Source organism: Doryrhamphus excisus, linkage group LG16, assembly GCF_037039965.1.
Source record: "Doryrhamphus excisus strain RoL-2023G ecotype Guam linkage group LG16, RoL_Dexc_Guam_v1.1, whole genome shotgun sequence".
NCBI lineage: Eukaryota > Metazoa > Chordata > Actinopteri > Syngnathiformes > Syngnathidae > Doryrhamphus > Doryrhamphus excisus.
The window spans coordinates 13,637,358-13,651,730 of NC_136372.1; the positions used below are offsets into that span (position 1 = coordinate 13,637,358).

The 14,373-nt window shown below is 41.0% G+C and overlaps 2 protein-coding genes across 2 annotated transcripts; one reads left to right on the forward strand and one right to left on the reverse strand.

Annotated features, from left to right (window-relative positions):
• The first annotated feature begins 666 nt into the window (after positions 1–666).
• trap1 (TNF receptor-associated protein 1) lies at positions 667–7,842 on the forward strand. Its single transcript, XM_058050148.2, has 18 exons — positions 667–1,068; positions 1,430–1,600; positions 1,677–1,759; positions 1,875–2,015; positions 2,633–2,704; positions 2,788–2,948; positions 3,031–3,140; positions 3,209–3,282; positions 3,352–3,507; positions 3,578–3,698; positions 3,772–3,841; positions 5,280–5,427; positions 5,497–5,682; positions 6,872–7,010; positions 7,092–7,177; positions 7,251–7,396; positions 7,467–7,539; positions 7,619–7,842. The coding sequence occupies exons 1-18, from the start codon at positions 843–845 to the stop codon at positions 7,718–7,720; spliced, it is 2,265 nt and encodes a 754-aa protein (XP_057906131.2). The 5' UTR covers positions 667–842; the 3' UTR covers positions 7,721–7,842.
• Positions 7,843–7,862: 20 nt separating this feature from the next.
• On the reverse strand, positions 7,863–14,363 carry LOC131103688 (MAPK regulated corepressor interacting protein 2-like). Its single transcript, XM_058050150.2, has 5 exons — positions 13,511–14,363; positions 13,361–13,430; positions 13,028–13,167; positions 8,639–8,749; positions 7,863–8,220 (listed from the first exon to the last, which is right to left on the reverse strand). The coding sequence occupies exons 1-5, from the start codon at positions 13,563–13,565 to the stop codon at positions 8,150–8,152; spliced, it is 447 nt and encodes a 148-aa protein (XP_057906133.2). The 5' UTR covers positions 13,566–14,363; the 3' UTR covers positions 7,863–8,149.
• Between the last annotated feature and the right edge of the window lie 10 nt (positions 14,364–14,373).

A 14,373-nucleotide genomic window follows, 5' to 3' on the forward strand; every position in this document is an offset into this window, starting at 1 on the left:
TACATTTATTGTCATTGCACAAAGTACAATGAGATTTAAAAAGTCTTCTGTTGCAGTGCACATACAATATAAATAAAAGCAAACAACACAATATAAACAATGTATTGCACAAAAATATTGCACGGAAGTCGTGTTTCCCTGCATCTGCGGATTACACAAATGTACTAAATACGCAAAAATAACAGTATTCTGCTCTTCACAATTAATGCTGAGATCCACCATGACTTTTTCTCTTCCCCTTGAATTAGTTTTAAAAAGAAATATTTAGTATATTGACTTTATTCTTGTAATATAACTTTTACTAAAATTACAATTTTCTGTTTATTTCATATTATACAATTTAAAAAATCATTAATAGTTACTTTATTCTACTAAAATGACAGTTTGTGCAGAGATGAAGGCATCGATCTTCCAATGTAGTCGACCACAATTTGACCTTGATATTATATGACGTTCATTTGTTTCAAATTTAAACAAAGACTACATTAAAAATGGATGTAGATAAATTAAAAGATTTTTTCAATGAAACAAAAAAATATCGTACAACAGTTTATGATTTTTCAAATTAAAATTGCGTAGATTTGCGACGTTTCAGTCAGGCACTTTGATGGACATCTTACACCGCGATTAGGACCGGTGGGGTCCTACTGTCAGTGTAGTTCGCCGTGTTCGGCGTCAAGTGTCCCTCACGTTACAAATGACGGCAAATAAATACAGCTAAATTGCTATATTTATTAAATTAAAAAACGATAGGAATACTTTACGATTTTTGAAATTATACATACGTAGCAGATTTTCGCCCCGTTTTCAATCAGGCACTTCGATGGACGTCTTACTCCGCAATGAGGACCAGTGGGTCCTACTGTCAGTGCAGTTCGGCGTGTTTCTTGACAAGTGTCCCTTACCCGAGTAATTTGACCGCAGCTACGTACTTTTCTTTGGCTATAAACATGTCCCGTTGCCTTGCTTTGGCCCGGTTCGGTATAACTTTGTCCGCTAGATGCACCTCAAGGGTACCACCATGTACGCGAAGGCTGAGCGGTTCTGTCTCCGCATCTTTGGCACGGGGTAAGTGTGTGTTAGCATGAGCTGGGCTAGCCGGTTAGCAAGTTGTTGTTTCATGACCTTACAGTACACATGAGTAAAAAAATTTACTTGTAACAATTTACTACCTTATTATTTACACAATAGTCTGTTTTACCGAACGTGATAAAGGTGGCGGTGAAGTTTGAATATGACGCAAGTGCCACAATAGTAGGTACACTGATGAAAGGACTCCAGCCAGTCGTCCAGTTTGAATGGGAACTAGCAACCGATGCTGTACCATGTGTGAAATCTTATATATTGATTAAAAAAAAAACATTTTACACCACAGTTGGCGTTCCAGATCTTGACAGGGTTTCCTTACACTTTTATTCTCTGTCCTCAGAGATGCAGGTTGGACCCCAGCAGAGGTGGAGCAGTCGGGCCAAACTGTGGCGCTCTCAGCAGGCCTTCCCTTGGATCAGCCAGCAGTCTTCGTACAGCACACAGGAAGCTGAAAAGGAACCTGAGGAGGAACCCTTGCACACCATCATCACAGATTCCGAGTCTGTGCAAGGTGCTTTCATGCAGTTTTGACAGTTTAAGCTATTTTTGTTGTGTTTGTAAATGTCTTCCCTGTTTCTTCCATCCAGGCACCTTCTCCAAACATGAATTTCAGGCTGAAACAAAAAAGCTTCTGGACATTGTTGCCAGGTCTCTGTACTCGGAGAAGGAGGTAAGATGTTTGGGAAAATGAGTCACATTCACAGTGTTCATTAGTGCTGAATAAACACGAGCTGACATGCTTTGTCGTCTCATCCTCAACATGGCCTCCATCATGTCTCCTCCAGGTTTTCATCAGGGAGCTGATCTCCAACGGCAGCGACGCTCTGGAGAAACTGCGTCACAAACTGATCACAGCAGGCGGCGAAACGGCTCCCATGGAGATCCACCTGCAGACGGACGCTGACAAGGGCACCTTCACCATACAGGTATACACAATGCCATGGTATGTCAATAACGCAGGTCGTCCACCATTACTACCAGCTGTTGTTTGTTTAGCGACATGAGAGGGGGGGGTGTTGTCATGGCCCAATCATGTTGGACATCAGCATATTTGAAGTAGGGCTGGGTTAAACGATTAATCGATTAATCTTGAAAATATTTTTTTGATGCATCGATTAATCCCTGAAAGTCCCTGAAAACATAAACCACAAACACATGCACAGGTTAATAAAAATATATATTTCTAAATGATCTACCCATATCAATAAAGTATAATTAATTGATTCATTTTTCACAGGCTAACGACCAATTGACTGAAATGAACGGCTATTTTTACTGAATGAATCAGAAGCACTGAAATTCTTCACTAATTCTGAGTGAAGGCGCATCGACATGCAGTTCTTGTGTCTACGTATTTTTTAAATTTTTGTATCGATGTCATCGATGACGTCGACACATCGTCCCAGCCCTATTTTGAAGTTGTGTGGTGAATCAAAGCGTGATGGAGTTGAAATATAATCCCAATATGTCATCCTGCACAGCAGCATAGCAACATTGCCACCTGCTGGGTAAATTCGGTATAACATGCAATGTTTCCTTACAGGACACCGGAGTGGGGATGAACCAAGAGGAGCTCGTCGCCAACCTGGGAACTATAGCGCGTTCCGGTTCAAAGGTCGCTCCTTCCGTTTCATTGTTGTGTGATAACGTGTCACGTCGAGCCGTGTCCGTCATCTCTGATGGACTTTCTTCTTGCAGGCGTTTTTGGACGCTTTGCAGAACCAGACGGAAACCAGCAGCACCATCATCGGGCAGTTTGGCGTGGGGTTCTACTCGGCCTTCATGGTGGCCGATCGCGTGGACGTCTACTCGCGGGCGGCCGAGGACGGCTCGCCCGGGTACAAGTGGTCCTCGGATGGGTGAGAAGACGCTAACGTCAGCTGTCCGGGACGCCAAAGAGATGCAACGTCACAGATGTGTTTTTGTTCGTCTGTCTTCCAGCTCGGGAGTGTTTGAGCTGGCCGAGGCCAGCGGCGTCCAGCAGGGCACAAAGATCGTTCTGCACCTCAAAGACGACTGCAAGGAGTTTTCCTCCGAGGACAGAGTGAAAGGTAAAGACGCCTCGCCGTGTACCGTCTCGGTGCGCCAGTACGCCGTCATCGTCATGTCGATTCTTCAGATGTGGTGACAAAGTACAGCAACTTCGTCAGCTTCCCCATCTTCCTCAACGGACGGCGGCTGAACACGCTGCAGGTGCGTTGATGACGTGCGCGGCCTTTCCGAGAGACGGCAGTCATCACCCACGTTGTGTTTAACCATCAGGCGCTGTGGATGATGGAACCCAAGGACATCAGCGACTGGCAGCACCAGGAGTTCTACCGCTACGTGGCTCAGGCGTACGACAAGCCGCGCTACATGCTGCACTACCGCACCGACGCCCCGCTCAACATCCGCAGCATTTTCTACGTCCCTGAAACGGTCAGGCGGTTAGCTTTTTCATGCCAAGCGACGACACGATGTTGAAAAAAATCCTCTTTTCTGCCAACAGAAGCCGTCCATGTTTGACGTGAGCAGGGAGATGGGCTCCAGCGTGGCGCTCTACAGCAGGAAGGTTCTCATTCAGACCAAAGCCGCCGACATCCTGCCCAAGTGGCTGCGCTTCCTGCGGGGTGAGCGCCCCTTAGCTGTAGGGTATCCTGGCTGGTCGTTATCCTCATCCCTGCTTGACCTGCGTGTGTCCAGGGGTGGTGGACAGCGAGGACATCCCCCTCAACCTGAGCAGAGAGCTGCTGCAGGAGAGCGCCCTCATCAGGTACGCACCTTTAATTACATCGGTTTGGATAGTTGACATTTTATTCACCAAGACCTAACCAAGCTTTCTTTTTTTAATACTTTTTCTGCTTACTTTGCACTTTGTTGCCCATTTCCCTATTTTCAACAAATAATTGCAACTCTTTTTTTCTGTTAATAATGACTTTGTGATTTTGTGCTACTATTATAACCTTCTTTCGTCTTTCTTTCACTTCTGCTTATTTTATTACTTCAGTATTTCAAATTCATGCTTGTAAAATAGAAACATCATAGTACTATAATGTTATTGTTGTAAAATTACTTTTTTATTTGAACCGGCACAGTTTTATCATTTGATACATTTAGTCTCATTATTATTATTATTATTATATGATGCATTTAGTCTCATTATTATTATTATATGATGCATTTAGTCTCATTATTATTATTATTATATGATTCATTTAGTCTCATTATTATTATGACACATTTAGTCTCATAATTATCATATGATACATTTTAGTCTCTAATTGTAATATGATACATTTTAGTCTCCTAATGTTTCTTTAGTATACAGTCATGTAAATTCTTTTTAAAAATGTCATCTGGTACTTTATGACTTTATTACCATAATATTTTCACATTATTCTCATGAGGTTTTTTTCCAAATGTAAGTAAAAAAAAATTACAAATTAGTTTTACTTTGATTCTCAAAAATATTACCTCTACATAATATATATTATATTACATATTGTATCATATAATGTTGCCCAAAAATATTTTTTCTTCATATTTTAGTATTTTGTCTCATTTTTTTTTACTTTTCCCTCGTTATAATACATCTTTCTTCTCTAATTTAGACTTTATTCTTGTAAACTACAGCAGTATGTTCTATTTCTGCTGTAATTTTTCAAATATTTCAACTTCCTCCTTTGTAAACTTTCTTCTCTCTTTCTTCTCGTGACTTATTTGCCATAATATTTCTACTTTATTATTGACACTTTCTACTTAAGCTAATAGACCAGAAATCACAACATATCTCTTTCTTTGTCATATGAAAAAACAAATAGTACTACAATGACATGTATTCATGCAGTATGACGTTGGTCTTGTCAATTTCCGACTGATTTTTTTTTCATTATTTTTACATTACATTATTTTTATTTCTACAATATTATTTTTCACCAGATATTTTCACTTTATTCTCATAAAATGACTGCATTTAAAAAAATAAATGAATACATTTAGTTTATTTTCTATTGTAGTTTTTACATGTATTTTATCATGTCCCTGCACTTTGAACCCCCTGCTGTGCCGGTAAGGAGTACTATGGTATCTATGCTGTCTGTTGTAGAGGATGGTGACTACGCTCATTGAACGCGTCTCTGCTGCCCCCTGCTGTTGACGTGTTGTGTTTTTTGTCATGTTTGCTGACGTGTGCGTATGTCTTGGACCGCCAGGAAGCTTCGTGACGTCCTGCAGCAGCGTGTGATCCGCTTCCTGCTGGAGCAGAGCAAGAAGGAGCCGGAGAAGTACAACAAGTTCTTTGAGGACTACGGCCTCTTCATGCGGGAGGGCATCGTCACCACGCAGGAGCAGGACGTCAAGGTGACTCTTTGGACCGCAACATAGCGCCCTCACCCGCCACACTTTCCTTTACTTTACTTTGCGTTGCAGGAGGACATCGCCAAGCTACTGCGCTTTGAGTCATCGGCACTGCCGGCGGGTCAGCACACCAACATGATGGAGTACGCCTCCCGCATGAAGGCCGGGTCACGCAACATCTACTACCTGTGTGCCCCCAACCGCCATCTTGCTGAGCACTCCCCTTACTTTGAAGCCATGAAGCAGAAAGACATGGAGGTGAGAGACTTGGGGGCACCGGCAGTTATAGTTGTCTCCACACCCGACCTTGAAACATAATATCAATGCAATATTTTGGTTATTTCAGCCTAGAAAACCTGGTTACCACCTTTTAAAATACACTTTTAACATTAATTAACACCCCAATAGTCACCTTTACACTCATCTTATGAGTCATAGGAAACATGTTGGCTCTTTGAAATATAGTTTAACATTATTAGAGTCCTCTAGACATGACATAACACCCCTATAGTCACCTTTACACTCATCTTGCCCAATATAGTAGACATAAGTCATAGGAAACGTTTGCCTTTTGGAATATAGTTTAACATTATTAGAGCCATCTAGACATGACATAACACCCCTATAGTCATCTTTACACTATCTTACCAAATATAGTAGACATAAGTCATAGGAAACGTTTGTCTTTAGAAATATAGTTTAACATTGTTAGAGCTCTCTAGACATGACATAACACCCCTATAGTCACCTTTACACTCATCTTACCCAATATAGTAGACATCAGTCATAGGAAACGTGTTTGTTCTTTGAAATGTAGTTTAACATTATGAGAGCCCTCTAGACATGACATAACACCCCTATAGTCACCTTTACACTCATCTTACCCAATATAGTAGACATCAGTCATAGGAAACGTGTTTGTTCTTTGAAATGTAGTTTAACATTATGAGAGCCCTCTAGACATGACATAACACCCCTATAGTCACCTTTACACTCATCTTACCCAATATAGTAGACATCAGTCATAGGAAATGTTTGCCTTTTGAAATATAGTTTAACATTGTTAGAGCTCTCTAGACATGACATAACACCCCTATAGTCACCTTTACACTCATCTTACCCAATATAGTAGACATCAGTCATAGGAAACGTTCGCCTTTTGAAATATTGTTTAACATTAGAGCCCTCTAGATATGACATAACACCCCTATAGTCACTTTTACACTCATCTTACCCAATATTGTAGACATAAGTCATAGGAAATGTTTGCCTTTTGAAACATAATTTAACATTATTAGAGCCCTCTAGACATGGCATAACACCCCTATAGTCACCTTGACACTCCTATTAGCCAACATAGTAGCCATGAGGGGATAAGACATGGTGTGTTGCTGTCAGTGTGTGTGGGTGCTATCTATATCTATATCTATATCTATATATCTACCAGGTGCTGTTCTGCTACGAGCAGTTTGACGAGCTGACGTTGCTCCACCTGCGGGAGTTTGACAAGAAGAAGCTCATCTCTGTGGAGACGGACATCGTGGTGGACCACTACAAGGAGGAGAAGTTTGAGGACAGCAAAGCAGGTCTCTTGGCTCTGTATGAATTATAAACCACTGCCCCCCCCCCCATCAATCCTGGAGTGTAACGTTTATTGATGCGTACAGCGACGGAGCGTCTGACGCAGGAGCAGGCTGACGACCTGATGGCCTGGATGAAGAACGCCCTGGGCCCCCGCGTCACCAACGTCAAGGTAAAGCAAAGAAACACGCTATGAGGGAATCAGACCCTCACAATGACACGCCCCCCCCCTTCGCTTTGCTCAGCTTACCCCCCGCCTGGACACGCACCCCGCCATGATCACGGTTCTGGAAATGGGCGCGGCGCGACACTTCCTGCGCACCCAGCAGCTGGCCCGCAGCGCAGAGGAGCGAGCGCAGATCCTGCAGCCCACCCTGGAGATCAACTCCGGGTCAGCATCATTTTTCGTGATGTAACAATCCGACTGCCTCGCGTTGACCTCTTCCTCCATCTTGCCGCAGACACGACCTCATCAAGAAGCTCCACGCGCTCAAGGACTCCAACGCTGACCTGGCAGCTCTGCTCCTGGATCAGGTGAGCACAGAGTCCTGGTTCTCACCCGCGTCCAAAGATGGTCGCCATCAAGACGACTGTTAACGTTTGTGTTGTTCAGATTTACGACAACGCCATGATAACCGCTGGACTAAACGACGACCCCCGACCAATGATTGCACGCCTCAACGACCTGCTGACCAAAGCTCTGCAGAAGCACTGAGCGTCACGTGACCACTTTGGACTGTTTGGCGCCCACTGGTGGGGAGAAGGTGAATCGCCAGCAGGTTCGTCCATGAACATGTTTTGTTTTTGTAAATACAAGCAACCCCCCCTTCCCTCCCTTCCCCCCCTTCCCCCAAGGGGGGGCTGATAAATAAGTCATAGGCTTCTTCTTCTATTCTCTAAATGTTTTTACTGCAAAAAAAGTACAAGTAAGAAATGAGCAGAGGGCCGAGCCACATGGTCCAATGTTGGTCTGAAGGTGAAGTCCGTTCTTCATACGGCGACACTAAACATCTCAGCGCCGTCAGACTCTTGGAAGGGAGGGGGTGGGGGGGGGTGGGAGGGCGCCCATGCTGCTGGCCCTCTCCATCCCCGTGGGGCCGCTGACCCGAGACCTCATCAAGATCCAGAACCTTCAGAGAAAAGGTCAGGACAGCTTGTCTATGTTGGCCAGGAAGCGCTGGGCCCACCACTCATCCAGATCCAGGGCCACGAAGTCTGACAGGACCAGGAAGTACAGCACACTTTCAACATGGAGATATTTAGAACTACGTGTGATATAGTTATAAAAATGCCTATCATGAGGGAAAATACAATTTTTCCTTTTACTTTGCAGAGTTATGAATGCTGAATGTTATGAATTCTACAATAAACTAAATCCAAAACAACTTTGTTGTCAGATGCATTATTATTATTATTTTTCCAATTAGTGGGGTTGTGAATAAAAACAAAAACCATGTTTATTTAGCAGAATGTTTTTGTATCTCAGACAATTTTAGGGAATATTCATATTATTCATATTTGCCATTGGTGCTAAAGTTAACATTTACTATTTCCTCAAAGTCTTAGTGTTTTCTAGGCAAAGAAAAGACTAAGATGCTAAGATGTGATGTCAGACAAGTTAGAGTGTACTTACTGTCCATGTGAGGGCTGGGAGTGTGGTCTTCAAAGTGGAGAACCTCTGCTCCCTGCTGGACCTCCTGCTGGGCCCCCTGATGGGCCCCCTGCTGGGCCACCTGCTGCCACGCTGCAAAGAGGAAGACACTTGGAATCAATACACACGTCTTACTGTCAAAGTACAGAACAAAGTATGACTTTACATTTGTCATGTGGAAAGTTGTTCTCACACATACACACGTATTACATCATTTCATGAAAAATACTTCCCACATGTATATATACACACACTGAATATTAAAAAATATATAGTCACAAAATATTTTTGTGACTTCTCACTTGCATATACACACACATCTGCAAAAATGGTGAGGGGTTAGCCTTTGCTGCAGCATCCAAAAAATGCAAAAAATGAATTTTTTCAAGATCATGATTTTTGGCAAAAATGGTAAGGGGTTAGCCTTTCGTTTTTTTTTTTTTTTTCAGCTTGCCTCAAATGCACTTTTTTACTTCGGAATGAAGTGGAAACCTCCCTCAACCTCATCGGGGGTCCCTGCAGCATCCAAAAAATTCAAAAACTGAATTTTTTGGGGATGTTGATTTTTGGCAAAAATGGTAAGGGGTTAGCCTTTGTTTTTTTAAATTTTTTCAGCTTGCATCAAATGCACTTTTTTACTTCGGAATGAAGTGGAAACCTCCCTCAACCTCATTGGGGGTCCCTGCAGCATCCAAAAAATGCAAAAAATGATTTTTTTTAGATGGTGATTTTTGGCAAAAATGGTAAGGGGTTAGCCTTTGTTTTTTAATTTTTTTCAGCTTGCCACAAATGCAATTTTTTACTTCGGAATGAAGTGGAAACCTCCCTCAACCTCATCGGGGGTCCCTGCAGCATCCAAAAAATTCAAAAAATGAATTTTTTTTAGATGGTGATTTTTGGCAAAAATGGTAAGGGGTGAGCCTTTCGTTTTTTTTTTTTTTTTCAGCTTGCCTCAAATGCACTTTTTTTTTACTTCGGAATGAAGTGGAAACCTCCCTCAACCTCATTGGGGGTCCCTGCAGCATCCAAAAAATTAAAAAACTGAATTTTTTGGGGATGTTGATTTTTGGCAAAAATGGTAAGGGGTTAGCCTTTGTTTTTTTTTATTTTTTCAGCTTGCATCAAATGCACTTTTTTACTTCGGAATGAAGTGGAAACCTCCCTCAACCTCATCGGGGGTCCCTGCAGCATCCAAAAAATGCAAAAAATGATTTTTTTTAGATGGTGATTTTTGGCAAAAATGGTAAGGGGTTAGCCTTTGTTTTTTTTTTATTTTTTCAGCTTGCCTGAAATGCACTTTTTTACTTCGGAATGAAGTGGAAACCTCCCTCAACCTCATCGGGGGTCCCTGCAGCATCCAAAAAATGCAAAAAATATATATTTTTTTAAGATGGTGATTTTTGGCAAAAATGGTAAGGGGTTAGCCTTTGTTTTTTTTTTTTTTTTTCAGCTTGCCACAAATGCAATTTTTTACTTCGGAATGAAGTGGAAACCTCCCTCAACCTCATCGGGGGTCCCTGCAGCATCCAAAAAATGCAAAAAATGATTTTTTTTAGATGGTGATTTTTGGCAAAAATGGTAAGGGGTTAGCCTTTCGTTTTTTTTTTTTTTCAGCTTGCCTCAAATGCACTTTTTTTTTACTTCGGAATGAAGTGGAAACCTCCCTCAACCTCATTGGGGGTCCCTGCAGCATCCAAAAAATTAAAAAACTGAATTTTTTGGGGATGGTGATTTTTGGCAAAAATGGTAAGGGGTTAGCCTTTGTTTTTTTTTATTTTTTCAGCTTGCCTGAAATGCACTTTTTTACTTCGGAATGAAGTGGAAACCTCCCTCAACCTCATCGGGGGTCCCTGCAGCATCCAAAAAATGCAAAAAATATATATTTTTTTAAGATGGTGATTTTTGGCAAAAATGGTAAGGGGTTAGCCTTTGTTTTTTTTTTTTTTTTCAGCTTGCCACAAATGCAATTTTTTACTTCGGAATGAAGTGGAAACCTCCCTCAACCTCATCGGGGGTCCCTGCAGCATCCAAAAAATGCAAAAAATGATTTTTTTTAGATGGTGATTTTTGGCAAAAATGGTAAGGGGTTAGCCTTTCGTTTTTTTTTTTTTTTCAGCTTGCCTCAAATGCACTTTTTTTTTACTTCGGAATGAAGTGGAAACCTCCCTCAACCTCATTGGGGGTCCCTGCAGCATCCAAAAAATTAAAAAACTGAATTTTTTGGGGATGGTGATTTTTGGCAAAAATGGTAAGGGGTTAGCCTTTGTTTTTTTTTATTTTTTCAGCTTGCCTCAAATGCACTTTTTTACTTCGGAATGAAGTGGAAACCTCCCTCAACCTCATCGGGGGTCCCTGCAGCATCCAAAAAATGCAAAAAATATATATTTTTTTAAGATGGTGATTTTTGGCAAAAATGGTAAGGGGTTAGCCTTTGTTTTTTAATTTTTTTCAGCTTGCCACAAATGCAATTTTTTACTTCGGAATGAAGTGGAAACCTCCCTCAACCTCATTGGGGGTCCCTGCAGCATCCATAAAATGCAAGAAATTAATTTTTTCAAGATGTTGATTTTCAGCAAAAATTGTAAGGGGTTAGCCTTTGTTTTTTTTTTATTTTTTCAGCTTGCCTCAAATGCACTTTTTTACTTCGGAATGAAGTGGAAACCTCCCTCAACCTCATCGGGGGTCCCTGCAGCATCCAAAAAATTCAAAAAATGAATTTTTTTTTAGATGGTGATTTTTGGCAAAAATGGTAAGGGGTGAGCCTTTCGTTTTTTTTTTATTTTTTCAGCTTGCCTCAAATGCACTTTTTTTTACTTCGGAATGAAGTGGAAACCTCCCTCAACCTCATTGGGGGTCCCTGCAGCATCCAAAAAATTCAAAAACTGAATTTTTTGGGGATGTTGATTTTTGGCAAAAATGGTAAGGGGTTAGCCTTTGTTTTTTTTTATTTTTTCAGCTTGCCTCAAATGCACTTTTTTACTTCGGAATGAAGTGGAAACCTCCCTCAACCTCATTGGGGGTCCCTACAGCATCCAAAAAATGCAAAAAATTATTTTTTTTAGATGGTGATTTTTGGCAAAAATGGTAAGGGGTTAGTTAGCCTTTCGTTTTTTTTTTTTTTTTCATCTTGCCTCAAATGCACTTTTTTACTTCGGAATGAAGTGGAAACCTCCCTCAACCTCATCGGGGGTCCCTGCAGCATCCATAAAATGCAAGAAATTAATTTTTTCAAGATGTTGATTTTCAGCAAAAATTGTAAGGGGTTAGCCTTTGTTTTTTTAATTTTTTCAGCTTGCCTCAAATGCAATTTTTTACTTTGGAATGAAGTGGAAACCTCCCTCAACCTCATCGGGGGTGCCTGCAGCATCCAAAAAATGAATTTTTTTGGGGATGTTGATTTTTGGCAAAAATGGTAAGGGGTTAGCCTTTGTTTTTTTAAAAATTTTTTTCAGCTTGCCTCAAATGCACTTTTTTGCTTCTGAATGAAGTGGAAACCTCCCTCAACCTTTTTTTTTCAGCTTGCTTATACTACACTTTTCTGCTTCATTTTTGTGACTTTCCACGTGTATACTAGCACATATTAGTGTCCATTTATTATAAAAATAAAGTATGACTTGATTTTTGTGACTTCCCACATGCATATAAGCAGATATTAGTGTCCATTTACTTTGATTTTGTTAAAACAGTATGACTTTCCACATGTATACGATATATAGACATATTGAGGTCAAATTATTATTATTTTAAAGTATGACTTAATTTCTGTCATTTCCCACACACATGTCAAATTATTATTTTTTAAAACTCAAAAGTATGATTTTTGTCATTTCTCACACATGTATACCTAATATACATAATATGAAATTAATTAAATGTAAAATAAAAATGAATACGTCTTAGTGTAAAATGGCATGATTGTGGGGGGGAAGAAAAGTTATTTTTTGTAATTTGACTGTAATTCCATAAGAATATAAGTTACTTAAAATGTGGATAAACGTCTTGCTTCTGTAAGAATGACTTTAGTATATTATTGTGAAAAAGTGAAATATGAAGAAGTTGATTGGCAGCCCCATGCAGACATTGACAATCGGGGGAGGGACGAGAGGAACAGGTATGTGTGTCCTTGCCTCCTTAACTACTCAAGGTTATTGCTTGGGGGGGGGGGGGGTGTTACACAAATGGCCACCAATTCCAATGTAAAAGTGACTTTCTGTGTGTATGGGGGGTGGGTGTTGCCTATCAGGGTGAGAGCAGCTGTGAGGGTGCGGCGCCCTGGGGTGGGTCACGGCCGTTGTGTACACTGATAGTTTAAAAAAAAAAAAAGAAGATGTGCTCTTTCTCGTCTTTCCAGTCTGGCCGTGTTTCACTCACCTTCATGTACAAACTTAACGTTGTCCTCATGGGCCGCAGTCAGTCCCCCGTCCTGATGGGGGTCTGTGGGAAGACTCGGGGGAAGCTGATGGTACTTCTTGCCGTTGGGGCGGTTAAACACAATCTTGGGTGCAGGGAGCCTGGGAAGTAAAAGACACCATTTGCTTTGTAATAAACGTCAAAGCAAGGTTGGTAACAGCTGCAGAGGGGGGGCATGTGTCACCTTTGCACAAGGTCACACATGCACACCGGTCACTTTGTGGTGAACTAACACAAGCAAATTGAAAAGAATAGCGTTATATTTATCCCAGTTACATGGAACGCAACACTTACTCGGGCAAACTCCACGAGGCCTGCTTGTGCTTGAAGTCGTTGTTTTTGTTTTCGAGCGGCTGTGTAGGCCCTTTAAAAGACAAACCGACACACTTTCAACACGTTATTATTAAACACAACGGTGACGCATGCTGACTTGTTTTTACACACCTGTACGCCGCTGGGTCACCAATTTGCTTGGACCTCTGGTGATGGTGTACATCATGCGAGGGCAAGAAACACTTGTTAACTTTTGTTTCTCGCGTACTCCTCCAAATCTCGCGATGTTTCCAGCGTAAACCTGCCGGCTAGCTTAAAAACATAACCGTAACGACAACTAACTAAACTAACTACACACGCCAAAACTAACAATACTCAGCCGGGATCTGTATTTCTCTGATTTAAGGTCATTTAAGAGTTAAAATGTGTCCTAGAAGAGCACAGCAGTCCAATGTCACATAAGTTGTCATTCACGTGAAGGTTTCTGGCACGAGCGGTCAAAAAGCAACACTTTGCCCACGTGCCTGACACACCCCCCGGTGCCTCTTAAAGGGACAGCGTCCCTAAAAACGCAACACTAACACGTCACTGGCTGACAACACAATTGGTAAAACAATGTTTCCTAATTTATCTGTACATTTATAAAACAAAAATATTAATGCAATATAAATTTTCATACAGTATACGGTACAGTACTGCGTTTAATAAACTATTCATGGTTTTATATAGTACCAAATATTTCCACATGAGGGCGGCGATTCAACCCCATTTCAACCCCAACGTCATTGTGTTTAAAATATGACAATGTTTCCTAATTTATCTGTACATTTATAAAATAAAAAATATTAATGCAATATAATTTTTCATACAGTATACGGTACAATACTGCGTTTAATAAACTATTCATGGTTTTATATAGTACCAAATATTTCCACATGAGGGCGGCAATTCAACCCCTTTTCAACCCCAACGTCATTTCACAAACTTTAGTTTTTTAATTGATTAAAGGGCATTTTAAGATGAATTCGCATTTT